General features: G+C 37.1%; 1 protein-coding gene and 1 non-coding gene across 8 annotated transcripts in view; both read left to right on the forward strand.

Moving 5' to 3' along the window:
• The window catches only part of Rab27a (RAB27A, member RAS oncogene family), a 76,730-nt gene that overhangs the window by 20,807 nt on the left and 30,089 nt on the right, over positions 1–25,834 (forward strand). For 6 of the 7 annotated variants that reach the window (XM_040274945.2, XM_005316591.5, XM_021726848.3 and 3 more), the window contains exon 2: positions 23,424–23,598. In XM_040274945.2, the coding sequence (XP_040130879.1) occupies positions 23,446–23,598 (153 nt within the window). In that variant the 5' untranslated portion in view covers positions 23,424–23,445. Of the gene's footprint in view, positions 1–5,876; positions 5,898–23,423; positions 23,599–25,834 lie in introns of those variants that run through there. The other variant, XM_078049589.1, reaches the window with a different exon arrangement.
• On the forward strand, positions 14,567–14,672 carry LOC120886945 (U6 spliceosomal RNA). The gene has a single exon (XR_005730130.2). It is a non-coding gene; the product is annotated as a U6 spliceosomal RNA (small nuclear RNA).

Raw genomic sequence — 25,834 nt, forward strand, 5'->3', positions numbered from 1 at the left:
TGCAGTATTTGAGAGTTGCCGGAGTTCACATCTTGTTTCTGTCATTTACTGGCTATGTGACCTTGGGCAAGTTTCTTACTCTTTTGTGTACAATCAGTTTTCTCATCAATAGATTAGGCGCCTTTTAGGCTCATTGTAAAGACTGCAGTGTTAGTACTTTAAAAGGTTTAGAAAATGCTTAGTAAGTGTTAGCTATAATAATAATGGTCTTCTCAAACCATCTTTTCTTCTCTGAGTTGATAATACCATTAACTCAGTTATTAAACTGGAAGTCTTAGTTATCTTTAACTTCTGTACTACTCAGTTAAGAAATTATATTGATTTCTGCCTCCTGAATATATCATGAATTAATCCCTTTCTCATCATCTCTACTGCCACTGACAATTGAAACCCTCACCATCTCTTCTCTTATGTCTCAGTCACTTTGAACTACGGTAACAAAGCACTGCAGACTGGGTGACTTATACACAATAGAAATTTGTTCCTCATGTTCTGGAGATCGGAAGTATGAGATTGGGGTGCCAGTGTGGTCAGGTGCTAGTGAGGGCTCTCTTTCAGTTGAAGACTCCCAACTTCTTATATCCTTATATGACAGAAAGAGCAAACAGATTCTCTGACCTCTTCTTATAAGGAAATCCCATTCATGAGGGCTTTGTCCTCATGACCTAATGGTCTCCCCAAGGTCCACATTCTAATACCATCAAAAAAGTCAGTGCATGACTTTTAGGGAGACACAACATCAGGCCATATAACACCATGTACTTCAGATGTTCTTTATGTTCCCAGTCTGTGGCTGGCTGCCAGGCATAGATCTCCTGTTCCTCTCCTACATAAAAGCCTATGGTGGCTTTCCATTGCCCAGAGAATAGCTCAGACTTGTAGTGCCATCTAGGAGTCCTTTTAGGCCAAGGTCCCAAACACTGTTCCATCTCTTTAGCCCCTGTTCTGGACATACCCTCCTCCACCTCCACACGCCATGTTAGTCACATCCATTTCCTGTGAACCTCTTGATGCACTCTAAGTAACTGTGGGATTCTTGTAAGTCTAAACACAACCCCCCTTGCACCCACCCACCCTATCTATCCGTCAGCCTCACGTGGACTCCCTTCTCAATGGCTTTTCAACCCAGTCTGTCTTTTCACTTGAACATCAGACATCTCTTGCCAAATTCCATCAAATATCAGTTACACTTTTAAGATGAACATCAATGATCATTTTGCTTATAATTTCTGTTATCTTTAAAGGATAATGCTTATTTAACTGACATGTGAGTTAAAGCCCTTCCCCACATTATCTTGTGGACTATATAAAATTTGTTCATTCACCTTTGTCACATGTTCTTCTCTGTGTGTAGATGCTCATGTTCTTCTTTTAGTCCTTGGCCCAGAGGGGCCTCTGTGAAGTCTCTGATTCCCTGCTTAGGCCTCCTCCTCCTTCCTCTGACTCTGCTTCCCAGCCCTCTCACTTCCCAAGTTCTTTTTTTTTTTAAATTATTTTTTAAAATTTTTTAAAAATTTATTTATTGATTTTAGGTGTAGATGGACACAACACAATGCCTTTATTTTTATGTGGTGCTGAGGATCGAACCCGGGTCTCTCCCATGTGAGGCGAGCAGTCTACAATCCCAGCCCCTCCCAAGGTTTTATGCACACTTTTGTTAAGGTTCATTGTTTGTTTCCATGCAGAGTGCACATATTGGGCTGCTGCTCTTCTAGAGCAACGAAGGCCTTGGGGCTCACTGTAGTGAGAACTGCAAGCACTTGTTCAGTGCTGGCTTGTTTACTGCATTGTTTAACTGATGTGCTTCTGAGCCGCTGTCTCAATTTCAATCACTCAGGCTGTCTCAATTCAGTGGCTTCTAGGTTCACTGGTGTAGCTTTTTATCATTGATGGAAACCACACATCAAACTTCTTTTAAAATTACTGTCAGCTTCAGGATTGGTAGGCATAAGTTGTGATGCATTCAATTTATGTTACATTTGAAGTACATTTGAAATATATATTTCTTTTTAAAAATTTTTTAATGTATATTTTTTAGTTGTAGATGACACACAGATCTTTATTTATTTTATCTTTTTTTATGTGATGCTGAGGATTGAACTCAGTGCCTCATGCATGCGAGGCAAGTGCTTTACCACTGAGCTACAGACTCAACCCCAAATGTATATATTTCTTAGGAAAGATTCTTTTTTTTAAAATTATTTTTAAAAAAAATTGTAGTTGGACACCATACCTTTATTTCACTTATTTATTTTATGTGGTGCTGAGGACTGAACCCAGGGTCTTGCATGTGTGAGGCAAGTGCTCTACAGCTGAGCCACAGCCCCAGACCCTTAAGAAGGATTCTTACATGCATCACAGGCAGAACAACCCATTCCCATGTCATTCTATGCTTTTTATCTATAATTTCACATTTGTCATTTGAGTCAAGATGATTTTTCTCTAAAACAACCTAAAAGTTCTATTAAAAAACAGATTCCCATCTAGTATAGTTTTTAGAGTTCTGAAAGTGTTTAAAAGTGATGAAAGGTGTGTAGAAATCACAACACGAGGATTTACTGGTTTTTAATGGTGTTAAGAAAGTTAATCACTACTGTCAGTAGTTGTGGAACTCTTTGGAGTTGGGTGTGGATTACCATTTTGTGTTTTGTTGTGATGTTGAATTTGCTTTCTTAGAACTAAAGGCTCTAGACTTTTGTTATAGAGTGACTTGCTGCTATTTCTTTTGCCTTAAGTACCCCTTTTCATTTCTGGATCATTCCTGCCCTAACCTTTTCATCCAGACACACACGCATGCACATGCACGGGTACACACACACACACACACACACACATACACACACACACACACACACACACTTTTTTCAGTGTTTGAGATCCAGTCCAGGGCAATGAGAATATTAGGCAAGCACTCTACCTCTGAGCTACATTCCTAGCCTATCTTGGTTCAAATGAAGATGCATTTCATGGCGTTAACTGGAATATAGATTATGGATTTTGTATAGGTGTGATGAAAATAAGTTGGCTAATTTTTTTTTTAAAGTTGGTCTCAAATAATTAGCCAGAGCTTAGAAATTTGTTTTCAACTTCTTCTTCTTCTTCTTTTTTTTTGTACTAGGGATTGAACCCAGGGGCACTTAAACATTGAGCCACATCCCTAGCCCTTTTATTTATTTATTTATTTTTTATTTTTGAGATAGGGTCTCACCAAGTTGCTTAGGACCTCACTGAGTGGCTGAGGCTGGCTTTGAACTTGTGATCCTCCTGCCTCAGCTTCTGGAGCTGCTAGGATTTCAGGTGTGCACCACCACGCCTGTCTGTTTCCAACTTCTTAAATTTTAAATTTCAAAATTAAGATGTGATTTTGACACGTGGTTTGTCCCTCTTAAAAAATAGTTTATTTTTTAAAGCAGTTTTAAGTTCATGGTAAAGTGCAGCAAAAAAGTACACATTTTCATTCATCCCTGATCCTTTCTCTCCACAGCTTCCCTGGTCATCAACATCCTCAATGAGTGGCACATTTGTTGATGAAATTATATTTATACATCATTGTTACCCAAAGTACATAGTTTATATTAGGATTCGGTCTTAGTTTTATAACTCTATAGGTCTTGATACATGTATAATATGTATCTACTAACGAATACAATATCATACATAATAATTTCACTGCCCTAAAAATCCTCTCCTTTAACCCCTATAAGACAATAGCCAAACTTTTTATTTCCATAGTTTTGTCTTTTCCAGAACATCATGTAGTTGGTGTCATATAGTATGTAGCCTTTTCATATTGGCTCCTTTCTCTTAGTAATATACAATTAAGTTTCTTCCTTATCTTTTCAAGGCTTAATAGCCCATTTCTTTTTGGTGCTGAATAATATTCCATTGTTTGTAGGTGTCATAGTTTATTAATCCGTTCACCTACTGAAAGATGTCTTATTGCTTCCAAGTTTTGGCAACATGAACAAATCTACTATAAAATTTCATATTTTTTATGTATATATTTTCAGCTCATTTGGGTAAATATTAAGGCGTGTGGCTTCTGGATCATATGGTAATAAATGTGTTTAGTTTTTTAACAAACTGCCAAACTATTTTCCTAAGTAGTTGTGGCATTTTTCATTCCTATTAGTAATCAATGGGAGTTCCTGTTGTTCTACATCTTCATCAGAATCTGGTGTTATAGGTTTTGGTTACATTAATAGGCATGTACTGGCATTTCTTTGTTACTTTAATTTGCAGTTCCTGATATATGACATTTAGCATATTCTGTATGCTTATTTTCTACTTATATATCTTCTCTTAAAAATGAAAACAAAATAAATGAATAAAATAAAGGTATTGTGTTCAACTATAACTAAAAAAATTTTTAAAAATTGATAAATTATTGTGGCTCAGTGGTAGAGCGCTTGCCTAGCATAGGCGGGACCCGGTTCGATGGTCAGCACCACCTAAAAATAAAAGGGCATTGTGTTGTTTCCATCTACACCTAAAAAATAAATATTAAAAAAAAGGAGTAACAAGAAATAAGAATGTATTTGAGATATATGTATCTCACAAAGGTTTGGTAGCCTGTATATATAAAGAGCTCCTATGTGACTATAAGAAAAATTAATAGAAAACTGGGTTTGGAAGAGCTGGGTTTGGTGGCCTATGCCTGTCCCAGTGGCATGGGAGGCTGAGGCAGGAGGATCATGAGTTCAGAGCCAGTCTCAGCAAAAGTGAGGAGCTAAACAACTCAGTGAGACCCTGTCTCTAAACAAAATTCAAAAAAGGTCTGGGGATGTGGCTCAGTGGTCGAGTGTCCCTGAGTTCGATCTCTGGTACTCCCCAAAACCCAACAATGACAAAAACAAACAGTAAACAAACAAATAGGGGAAGTACATGAATGTGCTTTTCTATAAGAGGAAACAAACTGAGTGTTCAACAAAGTAAAAAAAAGATGCTCAACCTTAAAACCTGTCAGGGAAATCCTAACTTAGATCACACTGTATTTCCCTTTTGAGAAGTCTGACAACAAATGCCAAATATTGATGAGGATAAGAAATTGGGAGTGTTAAACAATTGTATTGGAGAACAATTTGGCATAATCTTGTGTTATTGAGAATCCCCTCTTCGACATCAACCTGGAGCAGAGCTCCCCCACGGTATTCACTGAGGGCTGAGGACACAGGGCATGGGGATGATTTCAAGCGTTTCTCTGTGGATGTGGCTTTGCTAATTCCTCACACTCAACTTGCCCATCTGATATCATCATCAGTTCCTCCAAAAAAATCTGATGCTCACACACACTTACTTTATGCCCATTCCAGTTCTTTCCTGTCCCCCACTTCAAATATCCTGTTCTGTTGGTAACATCATTTTGCCCCCCTGGCTACCTAGGTTTCATTCTTTGGAGTCCTCTTTGCCACTTACTTTTCCACTCAGTGAGGCACTTTGTTGTATTATTTTTATTTTATTTTATTTTTTTTTTTGTGATACTGGTATTGAACTCACAGGTATTCTACCACTGAGCTACACTCCCAGCCCTTTTAATTTATTTTGAGACAAGGTCTCTCTAAGTTACCAAGGATGGCATTGAACTTGTAATCTTCCTCCCTCAGCCTTCCACAGCTTATAGGAATGTACCTGGAATTTTCTATTATTTTAAAATCAATGTCTCTTGGATCCTTTCCTTCCCATTCCTGTAATACTGCCCTCATCTAAATGCTAATTTCATTTAAATTCTCGTGGTTAAAATCTGAACTTTGAACCTAGAATCATAGATCACTGTGTTGGTGTTGGGAAGAGTCTCTTGGGTTTAAACTTTATTTCATCTTTGAACAAACAAGGTCCAGAGAGTACTGGTGAATGTGGATCATTCACAGATGGTAGTGAGTTAGAAGCCCACACTAATGGTGAGTTATTCAGCTCTCTTTAACAGGCTGTATCACCTCATAAACATTCTTTTGAGCTTACAGCCAGTTTTATATTTATTAGTGTATTTGTCTTATCTCTATATGCCTATAAGTTTTAAGGGAAAAGGCTATACGTTTTTCACTTTCATATCCTTTGAAGTGATTAGCAGGACTCCTCAATGCTTGTTAAATTAAAGTGAAGACATAACTTCAGCTGGGGATGTAGCTTAGAGGTAGAGCACTTCCCTGGCATGTATGAGGCCCCGAGTTTCATCCCTACCACTGCAAACAAGACAGACAACAAAAAACATACCTTGGTTCCAAACATATTTTCTTTTCTATTTCTTACTAGCTGTATGCCTGACTTTGAAGTTGTTTTGCTTAGGTCCTGGTTCTACTTGAATCATAATCAGATTGCTTCCCCTGTCTAGCTTCCTGAGGTCTACTTGCCTTGTCAAACAACTGTCTTACAGGTACCCAGTAGTTTACAGTTCACAAATGTGATATTTAATGTATATAATGTATCCTTTAATCCTTCCAAAAATTTGCTAGATAAATATTCTCATTTTGTGGAAACAGATGAGGAGAGGATACCCAACTAACCAGAGGTCTCACAGCTAGTAAGTAAATAACAGAGTTCAGGTCTACTGGCTTCAAGTCCATTTCACTTTTGATATCCTGTTCTAGTAGTTCGCATGGTGTAACAGATGTTTTGCTCCCTGATAACAGTGTCTTGTTTGTTCTTTGTTGCACATGAGTTTATCTTGCTTCCTTACCCAGATTACTAACTTCGTATATCAAGGTGGTGCTAGATCACAGGTTTTTATCATGCCACCCATAGTTAGGAACATAATACTGGAGACATAGTAGTTGTGTATTAAATCCTGTTAAGTTCCATACAAATATAATTTATTTGTGTATGTGTGTTGCTGGGGATTGAACTCAGGGTCTTGTGCATGCCAGGCAAATGCTGTGCCACTGAGCTATACCTCCAAGCCCTACAAACATAGCTGTGCTTTTCTGTTAATTTAAACTATCAGTAGAGCCCTAAAACACTTTTTGGTTATTCCTGAATGAAATCAGCAGGGAACAGAGGGAAACAGAGGAAGGAAGAGGCTGTTAGAGAAAGCCAGATGGTAGACACAGTTAGCCTTTGAGCAACTTATCAGTCTAGTGGTAAGGAGTTGTGGAGAGGCAACACATAAGAAAGCAGTTTTCAGGAAATATGCAATTTTACTGGAGAATTGAGACATGTTCATGAGACAGGAATAGAGTATTTTAGAAGTGGCATACAACTGTACAAGTTAACCAACAAGGTATAGCATTCATACATATGGAGAAAACACTGGTTGAAGGAATACCCAGAGGAGGATGTGGTTTGAGAGACAGGTTTTCAAGGTGAGAGTGGAGTGGGTAGAGATGCATTTTACTTAGGTCATGATAATCCTACTAATTATTTAGGCCATGAATAAAGGAACATAAGTAGGTAGGATGTTTCCTTTGAAATAACATCCCTTTCCATTTTTCCACTATGGGAAGCCAATAGAACTTTATCTCTGAGTCCTGGTGTTCAGAAGTGAAGAAAAAACAAATAATTTCGTATGTCATCTGTTCATGGAGGTGTGTTATGCTGACCAGTTCTTTTGGTGCTACCTAATTTCATATATTCTTGTGCATTTCTCAGATAAATCAGAGAGATACTTTAGCAATTCCAGTACTTTGACAACTAAACTATGTTTAAAACTCTGCATTTTCCCACAAGTAACAAAAATCCACTGATGGATATTTATCCATTTGCATATCTAATAGATATATATTTGTGAGAAAACATATATAGAACACATACTCTGTAAGATCAAGACCTTTTGGATTAGAAATAATAGAATTTTAAAATCTCTTCCTTCCTGTGTCAGAAATTTCCAGTTCATAAGAGCTGAAAACATGGATATTTCAACTACTTAAAGACAGCAGAAACCAATGGAAATATTTCAATTTGAACATTATAATTTTTATGCATAATAATTAATTTCTCTATCATTATATGCAATAGATTTTTAAGTGTAAGAACTATTATTTCTTGGACATTTATACGTAAAATTTTAGGGTGATATATCTAAGAAAATTGAGTAATATTATTGTCTATTATTAGAAGCTTTGATTTATTTTCAATATTTGATAGCTATACATCAATTTTCTTTTTATATAGTACAAATACATATTGAAAAGCCCTTAAAAGGAGTACCATTTATAATGTTTTTTAAAATTGTGGATTATTTCCTGAGATCAAATACTTAACTCATAAACTTTTGCAATCAGATTTCTTGGAATGTGGAGACTAACATTATACTATAAAATGTTACATTTGGCTGATGATAAAGACAAGGTCTGGCCTTGGGGGACCAAATTCTAACCTGGATGCTTGGCTTTCCTCTGCCCAAGGTAGGAAGAAAAAACAGTGAAGGAACCTGATTGGAATAGTTTGGGAGCCATTGAAATCAAATGGGGTGAGCAGGATCAAGTAAGTTGTTTGACCTAGAAGGCAAGAGAAACTTTGTCTTTTAAAAAAGCAACAACTACTATGGATCTTCTGTTCTGACTATTGTTACCACTGGCTCTGATGAGCTGTTTGCTCCAAAGTCTGTCTAGATAGGCATCCTCCTGAATTCTCGGAACACTCTCCCTCCCAAATTCATAAGCCATTTCTCAAGACCCTTTTAAGCCTGCTCTTTAGTTTCTAGGTTTTGACTTTAATATGACTTTGACTAATTTTCTGGGCCTGTCTTGTACTTAATCTGGAGTTCACTATGTCCTGCTCTCACATGAGCTGAGGTGGGAAATACTAGGCGTTTCTCTGCCCCTTCTTCCTCATGCCCTTTCCTTTTTCCTTGAAACTTTCTAATGGTTTTAAGTAATGAGGCTTTCACATAAACATTCCTTATGACCTAGCAGTTAGCTGGGTCAAAGGGTTCTGTGGATAAAATCCAATACTAGAAATTTCTTCAGATTTCATAGGAAAAAATCAAGTTAGTGGAGATAATTTTTACGTTTTACTCTGATAGGAATTTTTATTGTGATCAGTATTTTTTGCACTTCTTCATGCTGTTCTGTACTATAGTAAAAAGTGGCTTTTGATAAAACATGAAATATTATATTCTCAGTTATCTTAGGTTTGTTTTGTCAACATTTTATTGTCTTCTTTGAAGCGTGTCTTGACTTTGGAGCGTTCCACCCAAGAATAGATTCTTGAGCCCACTGACACTTGCATTATTTTCTGATGGGCTCAAATGGTCCATTTAGCAGGATAGGATCACCAGTGTAGTTGAGGACAAACGTCTTCCCTAGGGTTCCCTCCACTTTCTGTTTAAAGGACACTGGTGTCCTATTATAGGGTGGGTGGTGCTTCTTGATTATCTTTTGGCTGGTTTGACCTAGGTTTTCTAGGACTTAGCTCTAGGTTCAAAGTTCATCCTTTCTAAGGACCTACCCAACCATAGTGTCCCCAGGACTCTTTCCTAAAGTTTTCATCCTTTCTCTCAAACTTTCTGTATCCCGTCTTGGAGTGCTCACCAGAACCCTATTTGAGATTTTCCTTCCAGATGAGAGGAGCCTTAGAGGGGAATCTGAGAGGTTGCATCTTCAGGAGGTGCCAACTAAAAAAGCCTGGTTGGCTTTACAAATGAGCTGCCAATTTCAGGCACAGAAGTAGTATTTCATACAAAGCCAAAGTCCGGCAGGATGATTTAGAGCTGGGATGGAGGTGGCACTTTCAGCGTTGGTTTTCTGGATGCGTGCAGTGGAGTCCTTGTTAGGTACCTCGTGGGTCCACACGCCTTGGAGTTGGAATCTTATCCTTCGTTCGTTCCTTTCATTAGAATGGTTCTACTTTCATTGGTCTTATTTGATGAGGTGCTATGTAAGGTTTCCTTTGAAGAAACAGTTTTATTGCTAAAGAAAATTTGTAATCGGCTGGACTAGAGCAGCTCTCTGAGGCAATGAGAGGTTAGCTGCAATGACATGATGCAGATTTCCTCAGAGCTTACGCAGAAATATCGAGCTGGCCACAAAGACGTTTATCTGCTGTGGACAAGAAGTAGCCTGAACTTAGAATAGTTCTATTATATGTATAGAAAGAAGTCAGATAAGAAGGCTTCCAAACATAAAGCAACCTCCGAAGTACTCTACAGTAAAATGTTCTGATGAAATGTACATTGTTTATTCCTTATTGCTCAACTGACTGTCATAACAGGAGGAATGCAAAGACATGCTGAACACATGTTTCCAAGACTTCCTTGTCATTTATCGAGTATGGCTCACATGTGCTTTATAAAATAATTTCATGAGTGGAAACATGAATCTATTTTCCAGCCTTCTCCCCATTCCAAACAAAACAAAACAAAATTTTAAAAAAGCTAGTATAAATTATAGCCTTCTCAGTTAATTAACATACCAATGTGTACACTAAAAGCAGAAATAATAGCAAAGTAGTATAAGTAAACAAGTTAAATTTGGTATATAACTCATTTGATTGTATACTTTTCTTTTCCAGTTAAAAAATAATAATGGGGAGAAAAAGTAAAATTGAGTAAAAGTTTTTATAACTCTTAAAGTAGCCCCATGAATTCCAGATTTCCTCAGAACAAAATTGAAGCTGACAGATTTAATGCCACTTAATAATGACTATTATTTATAAATAACCTTGTTATTTAATGGTGCTTTATAGTCTTTTTTTTTTTTGTACTGATGATTGAACCCAGGGGCACTTAACTACTGAGCCGCATCCCCAGCCCCTACCCCACCTTTTAAAATTTATTTCGAGACAGAGTCCTTTTTAGTTGCTTAGGGTTTCACTAAGTTCCTGAGGCTGGCTTTGAACTAGTGATCAACCTCCCGAGCCATGAACATAGAGCCTGGCTATATTCATCCTTTTTAATATGTTACCTTGGGTTTATTTTCTGAAAATAAATATGATCCAGTTTTTAAACATTACCTTTCTTAGAAACTTGCAGAAGAGGTAGCAAAGATATAAAGATATAAAAAATTAAAGCCGGCTGCAGTGGTGCACACCTGTAATCTCAGTGGCTCCGGAGGCTGAGACAGGCAGATTATGAATTCAAAGCCAGCTTCAGCAAGGGCGAGGCACAAATAAAATACAAAAAAGGGCTGGGGATGTGACTCAGTGGTCGAGTGTCTTTGAGTTCAATCCCTGGCATCCCCCTCCCCCACAAAATATATAACAAATTAGAAATCACAAGTAAGTAGCTTGAATACACACACACACACACACAATATTATATATATTGCATCTAACACATAGGACACAGAAATTACTTTCATGCAACTACTGAAAACATTTATAAAATAACTCATTTTAAATTCCCCCAATTTGATATTATGCAGACCGTGTTTACTAATTATAATGTAATAATTAGAAATCAACAACAACAATAATAATTTTAAAAAGCCAACTGTGATCTGCCGGGTTGGTTTGAAAATTGGATGGCTTCAGGTCCATTGTTGTTTAACCTCAGTGCCCTTGCATAACTCAAGGCACACCTCATTCTATACACAGCTGTGACAGAAATGCAAACAGTCAATTCTAAGACCCTGCATATAGAATAGGTGGAGCAAAGAAAGACTTCTTGAGAAGCAATAAGAAGTATATCTCATTAGACCTTATCCTTAGGTAAATTTTCCCCCTTTCATTTGATTCATCTATTAAGGAATATGATATCTGGGAGCAGTTAAACACATATTTTAAATGTATCGGTGGAGAGAGGCCCACAAAGGCATCTAGCTGGCTGTCTACAGCTTATTGATAGCTAATGGCAGAGGCTAAGAATCCTAGCATCTTTATTTCAGTTGTTTTAAAACATCAGGAAATGGATTAATTTAAAAAGAAAAACTGAGTTAGTGTATAGTGAAAATATTCACAGGGAGTAATATCTTAAACTCATGATAAATTTATATCAGTATGCTGCTCTTCCATTTACATTATGGTGAAACCAAACTGGAAGAGGTTTGAAAAGCACTTGGGTTTCTGAAATGGCTCCATTCCCAGATGTGGCTGGGGAGAACTCTTTTCCTTTTTGGAAAAGTAGAATTTCCAGAAGACACAGTAGCATATGAGTTTTCTGAGGAGGGTTGAACATCTCGAGATTAGCACAGCAGCTCACTGTGTTACAAGGATAGCGTGTATGTATTCACTGACTGGCATTGTTAAAACAAGGTCAGTTTTTGCACACCCAAACTGGAGATTGAGAAAAGCAGCTGGTGATGAGGGACAGGAGAGCTGGAGAAGGAAAAAGGGAATAGATGGAGCCGTGGCATGGGAGTAAATGTTGGGAGTAGGGCTTTAGAATGCAGCATGAGGGTGTGGTAGGGCAGATGTTTGTAGGAATAAAACCATCTTAAAGAGATGTAAGTCCTGTGTGCTTCAGTAAGCCACTATGTACTGAGGACAGAGAATAGACCTGCTCTGATGTGGTTGGTGAGGGTGTGGGGTAGGCAAGGGAGGTGTGAAGCAATACTTGGTGCATTTTGGATCCTTTGTAAGTATCTCTGTGTCAAAATGTATCAACTTAATCTTTGGAGTAGGGTATATGGGACAGGAGCCCTTAGCATTTATGGTGCTATCTGTGAGCTTATAGCACATCTCATCACCAAAAAGTAAAGAAGGGTTTGTTCCTTTTGTTTGATGATCATAGCCCACTATAGAGATCATTCTTATAAGACAACAGTGAAGACATCACCCTGGTGTGTCAATGGTTGGTCTGGAAAGGCAGGGTATTATATATTCTAGACAAATTTCTGGATGGAGTGAATAAATATAGAACATTCATTCTCATTTTTTAAAAAAAATTAATAAATTTGAGCCTCCCTCCAGTTACTGCTAACTCAGGCCTATTTGACTAATTATTTTATTGTTTGGGTAGTCATCCCAGCAGCTCTTGCATCTTCTAATTCATAAGTTTTTCTTGGAATGAATGAAACAAGTGTCATTGCTTCTTTACAAAATGAAGGGTTGCTTCTTGAGTTGGTGTATTTCCCTAACAGATCAAGGTCTGTCCTGTGTTGCAGCATATGAAAAACCTGAGGCAGGTGGGTGTGTACAAGGCCTTCATAGCACATTTCCTGTTGTCAGAGGATTAGTCTTGTTGGAAGCCCCAACTGCATTTTTTAGGTCAAAAATAGAAAGGTGTTGTGTGTTTTAGAATCTTGGAAATCCTCTTTCCGACTTTAAGTCCTTTGAGTGTTTCCTGGGTAGAAAGCCTCTCTGTCCTGGCCACAGTGGCAGTGCTGCCATTTCTAATCCTTCTGCCTTTGAGTCGGGCCCAGAGATTTGCTGGCACTGCAACTTAATGGGCACACATTGTACCTCTTCAGAGCCTGTTAATAGCAGAATTCCCTCTATTAACTTGAAGATATCCTACCTTCGGGGTAGTTTAAGTTACTCCTCTTTTTCCATTTTTTTTTAGAAAATATTTTTGCTCCTTTCTTTGAGAGCTTTATAATATTTCAGTGTCATTCTTAAGGTATAGTAGGAAAAATATCAGGCTTAAGGCTGGAAGATCAGTGTTCAGGCCCTATCTATTGTACTCGTAGGAATAGCCATAATTTATTCATCCTCAACCTGGCATTTTGCTGCTCCCTTTATACAATTAGTTAGTGGGGTCCTGCTATTTGAATTTAGAAAAATCTGACTCCAAAGTCTATGTTTCACTGTCCTCTGAGTGCCCACAAAAAGCAACTACTGATTGGGAGAGCTCCTTACACCTTTTGCATTTTTTTAAATCAAATTCTTGGAGACCACCCCGCTTCATGGTGTCCTTCAAGGTACACTTGGCTGTGGGTTGCTCATTCCATTGCAGTGATGTATGTTTGTGTCCATGATGGAGTTGCTTTCACATTATTTGAGATATTACTCAGCAAATTAAATAACCCCTCCCATTCCCATTGTACTGTCTATATTTTTAAATGACACATAGTCAATGGTTTCCATAAATTAAAAGGAAAGCTATTATCTTCCTGGAGCCATTGGCAATGGTCTTTCAGAACATCTCTGAATTTCAGGAATTGTTCTGGTGTCCTGTCCTTTCCTGACATAGTGCAGCTCATATTACTTTCTTACTGGGTTTCATTGGTCACCCACTGAAGGGAGGAACATTTTAGAAATAGTAGGCCGATTCCTAGATTGGGACTGCTTGTTTTTTCTTCATCTTGGTCTTTCTCTTTAATACTTGTACAGAATTTGTGACTGCCTGGAGGAAACTTTTACAAATGAGGATATGTTTGAAGGTCCTCACAGCATGTGGAAATTTCTATTTCATTCACTACTGTTTGCAGAGTATTTTTTCTCTGAAAAGAATTGTGATGTTGGAATACCAACATCTGCCCAAATTTAGTCTTTTTATCTCATTTACCTGGAGAAAACTGAGTATTTTTATGTAGCAGGTACCTTGATTTAATAAATATTTAATCAAGTGATTTGCAAATTTAGATCCTGTCCGTTTTCAGCCATGAATAGCTCTTTTCAATGTTAAGGATGGATCTCTGATTTACTATAAAATACTGTATATGCAGTATTTACTATAAAATACTGCATTTATGAGAATATGTTTATAAATCACAAGTTATAGGTGAATACATAATGCAGTTAAAATCTAGTTGCAGTGCCTGCTTTGCAGCACATATACTAAAAATGGAATGATACAGAGAGTATTAACATGGCCCCTATGCAAGGAGGACACTCAAAGTCATGAAGGGTTCTATATTTTTGAGTAACATTCTGGAAACTGTCAGGGCACTATTTTCAACATGGGCCTTAATTATTTTGAATTTGTATTTCAGATGCTTCCTTGGCATGATTGAATAAAATGGTTCACATGAAAAAAATATCTAGTTGTATTCTCATATTATCAATTTGGATAAAATCAAACTCATCTTTCAATCAGGAGACCAAAAAGAGCCAGATTCCAATTTCTTTCTACTTCTCAAAGCTGTTATATTTCCACTTACTTCTCTCTGCCTGAGATTTTTGCACAAACAATATGTCAATCTTTGTCTGTCTTCTCTCATGTTCTACTCTGGACCTATCCAGGAGGTTAGAAGCATATCTACTCACATCTAGAACCGAATTGTGCACAGAGGACACAGCTGTTTCTTGTGGAAGTGGGAGGTCCCTGCTGTAGGGTAGTGTGTGTATTGCTTTTGTAGTGAAAGTAGCTCTGTTTCACCTCAGGATGTAGGATTTGTGTGGTCTTAAGAGAGTTGTAGACAGGGCTCATTTGGTAAACAAATTGTCCCAGCTCATCTCTTCACACATTATAAAATGATTCTTATCCTGCCTTACTCCCTGTGACTTTTCTTGCCTTGTCTGCTGTGTTTATTTTATGTATCCCCTCAGAACACCAAGGTGGGTCAATAGTGACATCATAAAATAAACAAAAAAGAAAAGTCAATGCTTTTTAACATTAAACATAAAAACACTGATAAAATTTATATTCCTATGACAGTCATTGGTAGGTGAACATTTTTTTTAAAGAGAGAGAGAGAGAGAGAGAGAGAGAGAGAGAGAGAGAGAGAGAGAGAGAGAGAGAGAGAGAGAAGAGAGAGAATTTTTTAATATTTTAGTTCTTGGCGGACACAACATCTTTGTTGGTATGTGGTGCTGAGGATCGAACCCGGGCCGCACGTATGCCAGGAGAGCGTGCTACCGCTTGAGCCACATCCCCAGCCCAGGTGAACATTTTTTTCCCTAAATGAATCCCTAGATAAGGAACATTAATTGTATAAAAGAACATGTGGCAATATAGTTCTCAAACATGCTAATGTTCTGTTACCTGAGTAATACTTATATTTACACATTCCTATATCTTCATAAAAATCATTTTGGAGCTGGTCACAGTGGCACATGAGTTAGTGACACATGCCTGTAATCCCAGTGACTCTGGAGGCTGAGGCAGGAGGAATACAGACAAGTTCAAGGCCAGTCTCAGCAACTTAGCAAGGCCCTAAAGTGCAAAAGAAAGAAAATAAAAAAAAATAGGACTAAGGACTAGCTCAGTGGTAAAGTGCCCTTAATTTCAATATCCTCAGTCAAAAAACCAAAAACAAACAGACAATTAAAAAAAAAAAAAGCATTTTGGGATTTGGGGCTGGGGAAAGTGAAGTCCCTAAATTACAGAGGAACCATCTTAAAATATTCAAAACATTTCAGGTACCAAAATTCTTTACAATATATCCCATGTTTCTTTTTCTCTTCCTCCCTCTTCACCCCCACTCTGTGGTACTGAGTTATATCCCCAGCACTTGTTATTTTTTGAGACTCCCTAAATTGCTAAGGGATTCACAATTCCGCTGCCTCAGCCTTTCAAGTTGCTAGGATTAGGTGTGCACCACTTTGCCTGGCTTTGTGCTTCTCTTTCTAAAAACTTCTTTTTGTTCTCTGTTGAGCTTTGTGTATTTATTCCTTTCATTTCTTCACATTTGTGCCAGACATGTGATGTGTGCATGTGTCTGCAGGGAAAAAGCCATGTGGGGGTATGAACATGGCTGTTGTGTTGCACTGTTTGTGAGAGAAGTTCAACACATTCATGAGGATTGGCTTCTTTGAAAACTGAAAGGCAGGTATAGTCACTGAGAGAATTAAAATTGGGATGCTGCTAAAGAGTAAGGTCTGAGGTGGAAAAGATGCTTTTTTATGTTGAGGGTAACTGCCTTGACTCCCCACTGTACCCTGGCACCAAGTGCATAATGGGTATTCAATAAATATTTGTTGAATGAACACATGAGTGAGAGGACCAGAGGATATATCTTTATAGAGAAGTTGAGGCAGTACCAGGGAAAATAATCTTGCTTTAAGAGGAGAATGCTAAAGGGCTGAGCAAATCTATATGGAAGTGAAAGCTTTTATGATTTTTCTGCTTTCTTTCCATTTTGGAACCATAGGAAAGAATGCACAAACAAGGACTTATGGAAAATTGTGCTCTATATGTGTAATATGAATTGTAATGCATTCTGCTATCATATATAACAAATTAGAATAAAAAATAAAGAAAAAATTAGGAGACTTGATTTCTTAATAAAATCTTTTGAAGATATAGTGAAAAACTAAAAAAAAAATTACGGGAGATGATTCTGAAGAGTTACTTTAAAAATATTGCTATTTTTTTTAAAATAGCAAGTCTCCTATTTATAATTTTTCTCTTTGGGGGAACCTGGCAGGAGGAGGGCTTTTGATAGAAGGACTACAAGAGTGGATGTGCAGATCCCTCATGCCAACATCTCTGAGTCCAAACTTCAGTAGTAAAGCTGTTTGTCTTTATAGCTGCTGCACTCCTGATAGCTTTTTTTTAAAAATTTTTAAAATTTTATTTTATTATTATTTTTTTATTATTTCTTACATAGATCACAATAGAGGAGTACATTACATTCATACTGATAGCTTTTAATTCCTGATTCAAAGCAACTAAAATGAAGTTTTCTAGTCCTGAAGGAAAGAATACAGACAAAGCAAAATATATTAGAAAATGATTGGATACTTTAAAAAAAAAAGGATTGGGAATTTTTGGAGACTTGGAACCTAGCCCAGCACCTTTGCTAACTTAGCTGGTTTGTTTCAGACCATTCATTTTCCTTCTCTGGGCCTGTTTCCTCCTCTGTGAGGACATAGAGCATTCAACTGGAGAAAACGCCCAGCTCTTGGGTTCGATCCTCAGCACCACATACAAAAAAAACCCAAAGATGTTGTGTCTGCCGAAAATTAAAAAATAAATATTAAAAAAATTCTCTCTCTCTCTTTAAAAAATAAATAAATAAATAAATAAATAAAGGTTAAACAACCACCACCACAACAAAAAACTCAGAATACCAAAGTAACTTTTTTGATGGATAGAGACCCCAAAAGTGATGGCGCCTAAATCTAATTTCTTTCTATGATTTTTTCTGAAGTTGTTAACAGTTAGCTAATACTAAGTTTCAATGACTGAAAACACAAGGCAAGCAACGTGCTTAAATTTTTTCTGTGGATTATCTCACTTAGTCCTTAAAACAATCTAGCAAGGTTATCAATGTTGTCAACTCCATTTTACAGCTGAAAGAATGGAGCCTAGTTTAAAGAACGTGGAACAGATCATACAGAGTCGAGGAGTTAGAATTTGAACCCAAACCTACATGTCATCACACTGAGAACACATCGTCATTAGGTGGTGCAGATCTTGTACAAACATTAAATCATCTTTAAGGATGATGATCAGATAAAATAAAATTCTGTATGTCTAGAGTACTATTTGTCTAGAGTATCATTTATGACAAATGGTAGCATTTCAGTTAATATTAATCCAACTTAAGGTTGGATTCTGTGATTGACTTGAACATGAAGCCTCATGGAGAATTTTTTTTTTTTTTTGTGTGTGTGTGTGTGAGAGAGAGAGAGAGAGAGAGAGAGAGAGAGAGAGAGAGAGACAGAGAGAGAGAGAGAGAGAGAGAGAGAGAGAGAGAGAGAGAAGATCTCCTTTCCTCTTAATTGAAGTCATTTTTTCTTATTCCCTGAAAAACTATTAAAATACATTTTATTTTTTAAATAAGGAAGAAGATCCCTGACTTTCTCTCACCAGGCAACTATCACCACACAGAACCTGTTGAGGAAGTGGGTGTTCCTTGCTTTCTATTGTTAGTTTGATGAGAATGAGGGTGGAGAGCACTTTGGAAAAATATTTGTGTAAGGAGGAGAGACAGAAGTGAGCTGAAGGAGAAAGTCTTTCGTGTGTCCCAAACTGGGGGTCCCTCGAAGAAATTTCCTTAAGGTATTTAGACATTATTTCCTCAAGGTAACCAATGTGTTACCTCAGGTTCAAATGCTTTTAACAGGTCATTATTTTCTATTTTTTCACTTTTTAGTTTAGGAACTCAGTGTACTTTCTTATGGTTCTAGGAAAGGAAGGGAATATTGCCTGCATGTTGACCCATGGAAGCTAGAGTGCTAGATGCTGCTGTTGATAGAGCTAATATTTACACAGACTCACTGTGTGCCAGGCACTGTTCTAAACCTTAATACTAGCCCAATCCTTACAACAGTTTTCTGAGATAGCTTAACTATTGTGCTTCATCAAAATGTGTTGGTGGAACTTTCTTGATATTGCTAGAAGATGCTAATGGAAGGTTTTCCATGTAACTATTTCCAGGGACACCTGATTTAAAAGAGCAGTTGCAGGGCTGGGGATGTGGCTCAGGCGGTAGCGCGCTCGCCTGGCATGCGTGCGGCCCGGGTTCGATCCTCAGCACCACATACCAACAAAGATGTTATGTCCACCGAGAACTAAAAAATAAATATTAAAAAAATTCTCTCCCTCTCATTCTCTCACTCTCTTTAAAAAAAAATAAAAAAAATAAGAGCAGTTGCAAACTGTCTTGTATTGTAAGACTGTGAAGTATAAAATGCACCCCAGTTTTAAAGAAGTTAAAATAAGAATCCATATGTATGTTCTAATTAAGAGAATAAAGAAAATGTGGCATGTACATACAATGGATTACTATTCAGCCATAAAAAAGAGTGAAATCCTATCATTTGCAACAACATGGATGGAATTAGAGGAGTTATGTTAAGCCAGGCACCTGATGACAAGTACCAATGATCTTACTCCTGTGGAATGCAAGGTGGTCGGTCTCCTACAAGCTGGGAGCAGAATGGCAGTTACCAAAGGCTGGGGAGATGTTGATCAATGAGTATCAAGTTGCAGTTGGATAGGAATAGGAAGTTCTGGTGAGCTGTTGCATAGTTGAGTGAACATAGATACAACAAAGTGCCATATATTTCAAAAAGCCAGATGAGAGGATTTTAAAAAATGTTTTCACTAGAAAGAAAAGATAAATATTTGAGGAGATAGATATATTTACCTTGGTTTAAACATTATGCAGTGTGTATACATGTATCAAAACAACACAGGTTACCCCATAAATTTGTGTACTTTTATGTAAAAAATGAATTTAATAAAGAATAATTAGTAAATAGGATATCACTCCCATTTTACAGATGAGATACCCGAGGCAAAAGAGGTTAAATAAGTTTTCCAAAGTTATACAATGGCATTTGAATCTAGGGAGTTTGGTCCTAGAGTCTTTGCTTTTAACTTTCATTATTTCCCCTCTCTGCTGTGCATTGGCTTTGAGCCCATGCCAAGACGTGGACAGGCAAACCAAGAATTGTGCCAAATTGCAAGGCACAGTGGCCCACGCCTGTAATTTCAGTGACCTTGGAAGCTGAAGCAGGAGGTTCTAAGTTCAGACCCAGCCTCGGCAACTTGGCAAGATACTAAGCAACTTAGCGAAACCCTGTCTCAAAATAAAAAGGGTATGGATGTACTGTTAAGTACACCTGGGTTCAATCCCTGGTACCTCCTGCTCCTCCCCCCCAAAGTTTTTAGAACCACTGTAATTTGGCCCTTTAAATTAATCTAAATTAATATAAACCTATCAAATTCTTTTGAACAAATATAAGCTTACTAAAAATGGATGAGAGTGTTTTATATGAATTTGAATTTGTTTTTAAGTTGATCAAACTCTTCTGAAATAGAGGTATCTATTTAAAATAAATTGTAAATGGTTAGAAGCAGCCACAAAAAGATCAGAATTCATTTGAAAATGATCCTTGTTGGCTCAGCAAATTACCCTGAACAAGTAAACTCATCTTTTGTGCTAGAAAAGTATGTTTTGAGGTGACCAGAGCCAGTTTTAGAAATTCTTCTGGGTCTTCAGAGCCAGTCTGATGTCCAGAATAGCAAGGGAGTGAGCCAACACTTACTGAGAACTAGTGTTTACTAAGTGTTGTTCTGAGCATACCACAAACAGTATCTCTTCAGCCTTCAGGTAGTCAGTGTTAGCTTCCTTTTTTGTAGAATGGAAACCTAGATATCTACGGCTCAGAGACATCCAAGTAGTTGGTAGATGGAAGGTTTGGGATTCAGAATCAGTTTTGCTTGATTCCATGTGTTTCTTACTTACAAGATATCATACCACTGCCCACTTTTAAGCCCAGTATGCCTTAAGAAGAAAAAGAGCAACCGACATGAAGCTTTGGGTAGGATAGACATTGCACTGTCAATCAGGAGAGCAAAGTTCTAGGCTGTGCACACCAGTCAACCTTTCTGGGTTCTGTGTTATCTTTAGAGAACCAAACTCAGATCACATTATTTTGGTTTTCTTTTTCCTGCATTCTTCCTTGGCCCTGGTCTTTACATACTCATCAAATACCTATTTTCTTTCTTTAGGATTAGAAAGCCAAACCCAGAGAGTCAAAGATCTGAGTATTTATTTTCAAATTGAAAAAAAAACAGGCATTTGCAGTCTGAAAAGTGCAAACTATGATTAATGTTGATGGTATCTAAATCTTCGATTTTTGGAACTTTGTTAGTTTTTCCTGAATGATGCCTTGGTTAGTATTTTATCATGAGTAGAAAACAAGACTCAAAGATCATTAGCAGACTTACCCATATGATTTTTCACCTATGGAAACTAAACACATTTAATTATTGGTAGAGCAGAAATAGTTTCATCCAAGTCTTTGAATTCCACTCAAATGGGTTTAGAAAGTTCTAGAATATTGATTTTATTGGTAGCAACCTTTTCTCCCATCTTAATTGATATAAAAACATAGAAATGACCATTTTTTCCAAATTAAAAGAGGAAATAAGGTAGCCACAGTGTGTCTTCTTTTACATTCTTATTATAAGATTGGAGCTGCTTTCTGCTTCAATTTGAGGGGAACTCCAACTTTGCCCCCGTTCTCAAATGCCTAAGTGTTATCTGGACCTGCTTTTAATTCTTAGGTCTTATTTCTGAATAACTTGGAACTAAGTGAGGTGCTATGATAGGCCTTGTTGAGATGTTTATACTCAAGTAGTCATCTTTTAGAGAGGACTTCTGTTGCATGTCATTAATACTGGTCACCCACACCTGCATACAGAAGCTATTAACATGGGAAGCTCTCCTTGGTAAAGTGCCACCCTGTATAGTGTGCAAACAGTACTATGAATGTTTGTAGAGGCTCTGCCCTTATCCACTGGTCAATCATGTCTAAGATGTGAGGTCCCAGATCTGCACTAAGGCTCTCTGAGGAAGTACCTTGCAGTGAATCTTAGGTACCAACATTAGGATTTTTGAGCATAAGGTAAGTTATTAAGTTGAGGATGGGTTGGGGGAGGCAATCTTGAAAATCAGAAAATGTCCTTGCCTGAGATTTTACTAATATTATTATATCTATAGAAACAAACCTCTAGAAAGCATTGAGTATTAGAGCAAAGTTTCAGAATATGGGCCTTTGTGGAAAGGACAATGGGAGAAAAATCAGCAGCATCTAATAGAGGGTATCTGGCATGTGTGTGGATGGGTAAATATGTGCATTTAAATGGGCAGGTACAGTTGTCAGTGGTAATGGGATAGCTGGTTATTTTTCTGATTTTTCAGAAGAGTTTATTGGCATTAGAAATACAGGGATAAAAATAAATAGACCTTTCCCAGGGAAACACTTCATTTCTAGTTGGACTAATATTTTGGATTGACATCTATTTAGAAGATAAAAAACAAATAATGCAAAACGATGATGGTAAAGGACCCAAAATAACCATGGTTAGGTATTGCTGGTGCAAACAAAATTTTCTTCTTTAAGGTGGACTTTTATTTTAGTCAGTATTGAGAAACTGAGTTTTCAGCAGTTTTTGTTAGAATATCAGGTGTAGGTGTAGGTAAATGAGCCCTTAGCTACAGACCTGTGGTATCTGAGTACTAATAGCCACAATATGAAACTCAGTAAGCAGTAATATTCCAAGAATTCTGATTTAGTAAATAGTATATGTTAATAAGGCATAAAGGAGCCACAAGTCAAATTTTACTTATGAATTAGCAATGTCTTTGAAGGAACTTTAATAACATGTAAAAATGAATAGGATAAATGAAATTGCTTAGTTGTCAAAATAAAAAGAAAAGCTAGTGATCTAGCACTAGAAAACTGAAAAAGAGGGAGAATTGAAACCACTTGCACTCTAAGTATTTCTATGATACCTTAAAACATTGTCCTTCCTCCTTTCTCTTATCAGTTTTTGTTATATTTTCTTATTACTGATTATCATTCTCATTGGTAGTATAATATGTATGTTAAATGAAAACTAAACTGTTATTTACTATTTCAGTAGCATCTCATTTAGTGAACTATTAGGTCCTCAGGGAAAGTGAACACTATGTAACCCTCTCTTCACTGAATGCCTAGATACATAGGTTTTATATAGAAGACTTGTTGAACTGAATATTTTTTAAAAAATATTTTTTAGTTGCTAATGGAGTTTTTACTTTATTTTTTTATTTATATGTGGTGCTGAGGATTGAACCCAGGGCCTCACACATGCCAGGCAAGTGCTCTACCACAGAGCCACAACCTCAGTCCCTGTTGAACTGAATATTAAGTGGCCACTTTGTTAATGGATAACTTAATGTTTTCTAATAGACTTTAATAAATATTCATTTGTTTATATTTTTCAGGTGAACCACTGAGTGCTTCATTATGTCTGATGGAGATTATGATTACCTCATCAAGTTTTTAGCTTTGGGAGACTCTGGAGTAGGGAAGACCAGTGTACTTTACCAGTACACAGATGGTAAATTTAATTCTAAATTTATCACGACAGTGGGCATCGATTTTAGGGAAAAGAGAGTGGTAAGTCCTATATTCTTCTGTATAAAAATATAATCTCTGAGTAAACATTTGCCTGTTCAGTTTCCTTCATAGGAATTAGGAGGACAAAGGTCAGGATCTAAAATTAAAGGGTGCCTATGAAAGTGTGTTACACGTAATCCAGGCAACAGGATTGAAAAGGCTCTGCTGAAGGATGCATAGAAAACAAGCAGACAAAGTAAAAATGAGCAGTTTTTTTCTTTCTTTTTTCTTTTTTTCAAATTCTCCCTTGGTTCTCTTTTGGCCTGTATCTTCCCTGGAAAACTCCACAAAGTTTTTTGTCTACCTTTGGAAACCCTGCCAACCGCTCTGCCTGCATACCCCTGTTTTGCAGGTGTATCTTACACCTTTGGTAACTTATCATTTTAAATGGCATTTATCTTAATTAAAGCCTCAGCAATTCCATGTGGCACATTAAGGGATGGAACATATCTCTATGACCAGGAGGGTGAGATTAGAGTAGAAGTGGGAAAGGCTAGAGGTGAACGGGATGTTCTGCCCAATGATGAGGGGAGAGGTTTAATATATATATACAAACACATATATACATTTGTGTATACATATGCACATATACATATATGTATATAATAAGCAAAATTCATATATATATGTGTGTGTGTGTGTGTGTGTGTGTATATATATATATATATACCAGGTGTAGGTGTAGGTAAATGAGCCCTTAGCTACAGACCTGTGGTATCTATACCTGGCATTCTAACAAAATAAATAAATAAATATGTGTGTGTATAGATATATATATGTATGTGTGTGTGTGTGTGTGTGTATGAAAATATATATATGTATATATATATATATACATATATATATATGTGTATATATATATATATATATATTTAGAGGATCATAGGACTAAAAGTTATTTTAGGGGTGGAAGGACAGGTAGGAGGTCACTGTGTCATAGTTCCAGAGTAGGGAAGATGGCCATGGACTACATTTCTTGCTGAAAAAATCCAGTTACCATGAATCAGATCAAGTTATCAGGAGGTTAATGACAAGAGCCCTTCCATGGAACATGTTCTGTACAAGGAGCTACATGATCCCTGACCTCCAGGACAGAGCATTCATTTCCTTTTACCCACTGTAAGTCTTTTTCTTTATAACTAGAAAGACTTAAAGACCCACTGGTTAAGAATAGGATCCTAATTTGATTTTTAGTGTTGATATATAATTAATTTCACATTTTACAGGCTCTGCCTCTGCAGATTCAGCCAAGCCCAGCTTGGTACTGTGTAGTTCAGCCTGCAGTGATCATGTCTCTGCTACACATGAATAGACTTTTTTTTTTTTTTTTTTTTTAAAGAGAGAGTGAGAGAGAGAGGGGGACAGAGAGAGAGAGAGAGAATTTTAACATTTATTTATTCTTAGTTCTTGGCGGACACAACATCTTTGTTGGTATGTGGTGCTGCTGAGGATCGAACCCGGGCCGCACGCATGCTAGGCGAGCGCGCTACCGCTTGAGCCACATCCCCAGCCCCTAGACTTTTTTCTTGTCATTATTGTCTCAATAATACAGCATAGCAATTGAATTTCATAGCATTAATGTTGTATTGGGTATTATAAATAATCTAGAGATGATTTATGTATTTGGGACAATATGTGTGGGTTCTGTGTAGATACTACACCATTTTATATGATAGACTGAGCATTTGTGGCTTTTGGTATTTTTGAGGGTCCTGGAAACCAATGCCTGCAGATATCGAGGCACGACTGTATATGTATGTGAAAAGTTTTGATAATTAATTATCATAACTTTGTTTAAAAAACAGAGTTGTTGATATGTAAAGCATAGTAAGCAAAATTCATGTATTTGAAGTGTAGATTTCAATATTTTTAAGCATATTCAGAGCTGTATAACCATCATAACTATTTAAATTTAGAAATCTCATACCTGTGAGTACTCTTTCCCCATTCCTTCTGCCCACTGGCCACTATGTATCTCTTTGGATTTGCATATTCTGGATGTATTAAATAACAGAGTCATGTAATATGTGGGCCTTTCTATCTGGATTTCTACACTTAGCACACAATGCTTTCAAGGTTTGTTCTTGTGTGTGTCAGGACCTCATTCCATTTTATGTCTGCATAGTATTCCATTGACCTATTGATGGACATTTTAGTTGTATCTCTTTAGCTGTTATGTATAATGCTTCTATTAACATTAATATTCAATGTTTTTCAGGTGGGTATATGTTTTAAA

The sequence above is a fragment of the Ictidomys tridecemlineatus genome, chromosome 5, assembly GCF_052094955.1.
Source record: "Ictidomys tridecemlineatus isolate mIctTri1 chromosome 5, mIctTri1.hap1, whole genome shotgun sequence".
NCBI lineage: Eukaryota > Metazoa > Chordata > Mammalia > Rodentia > Sciuridae > Ictidomys > Ictidomys tridecemlineatus.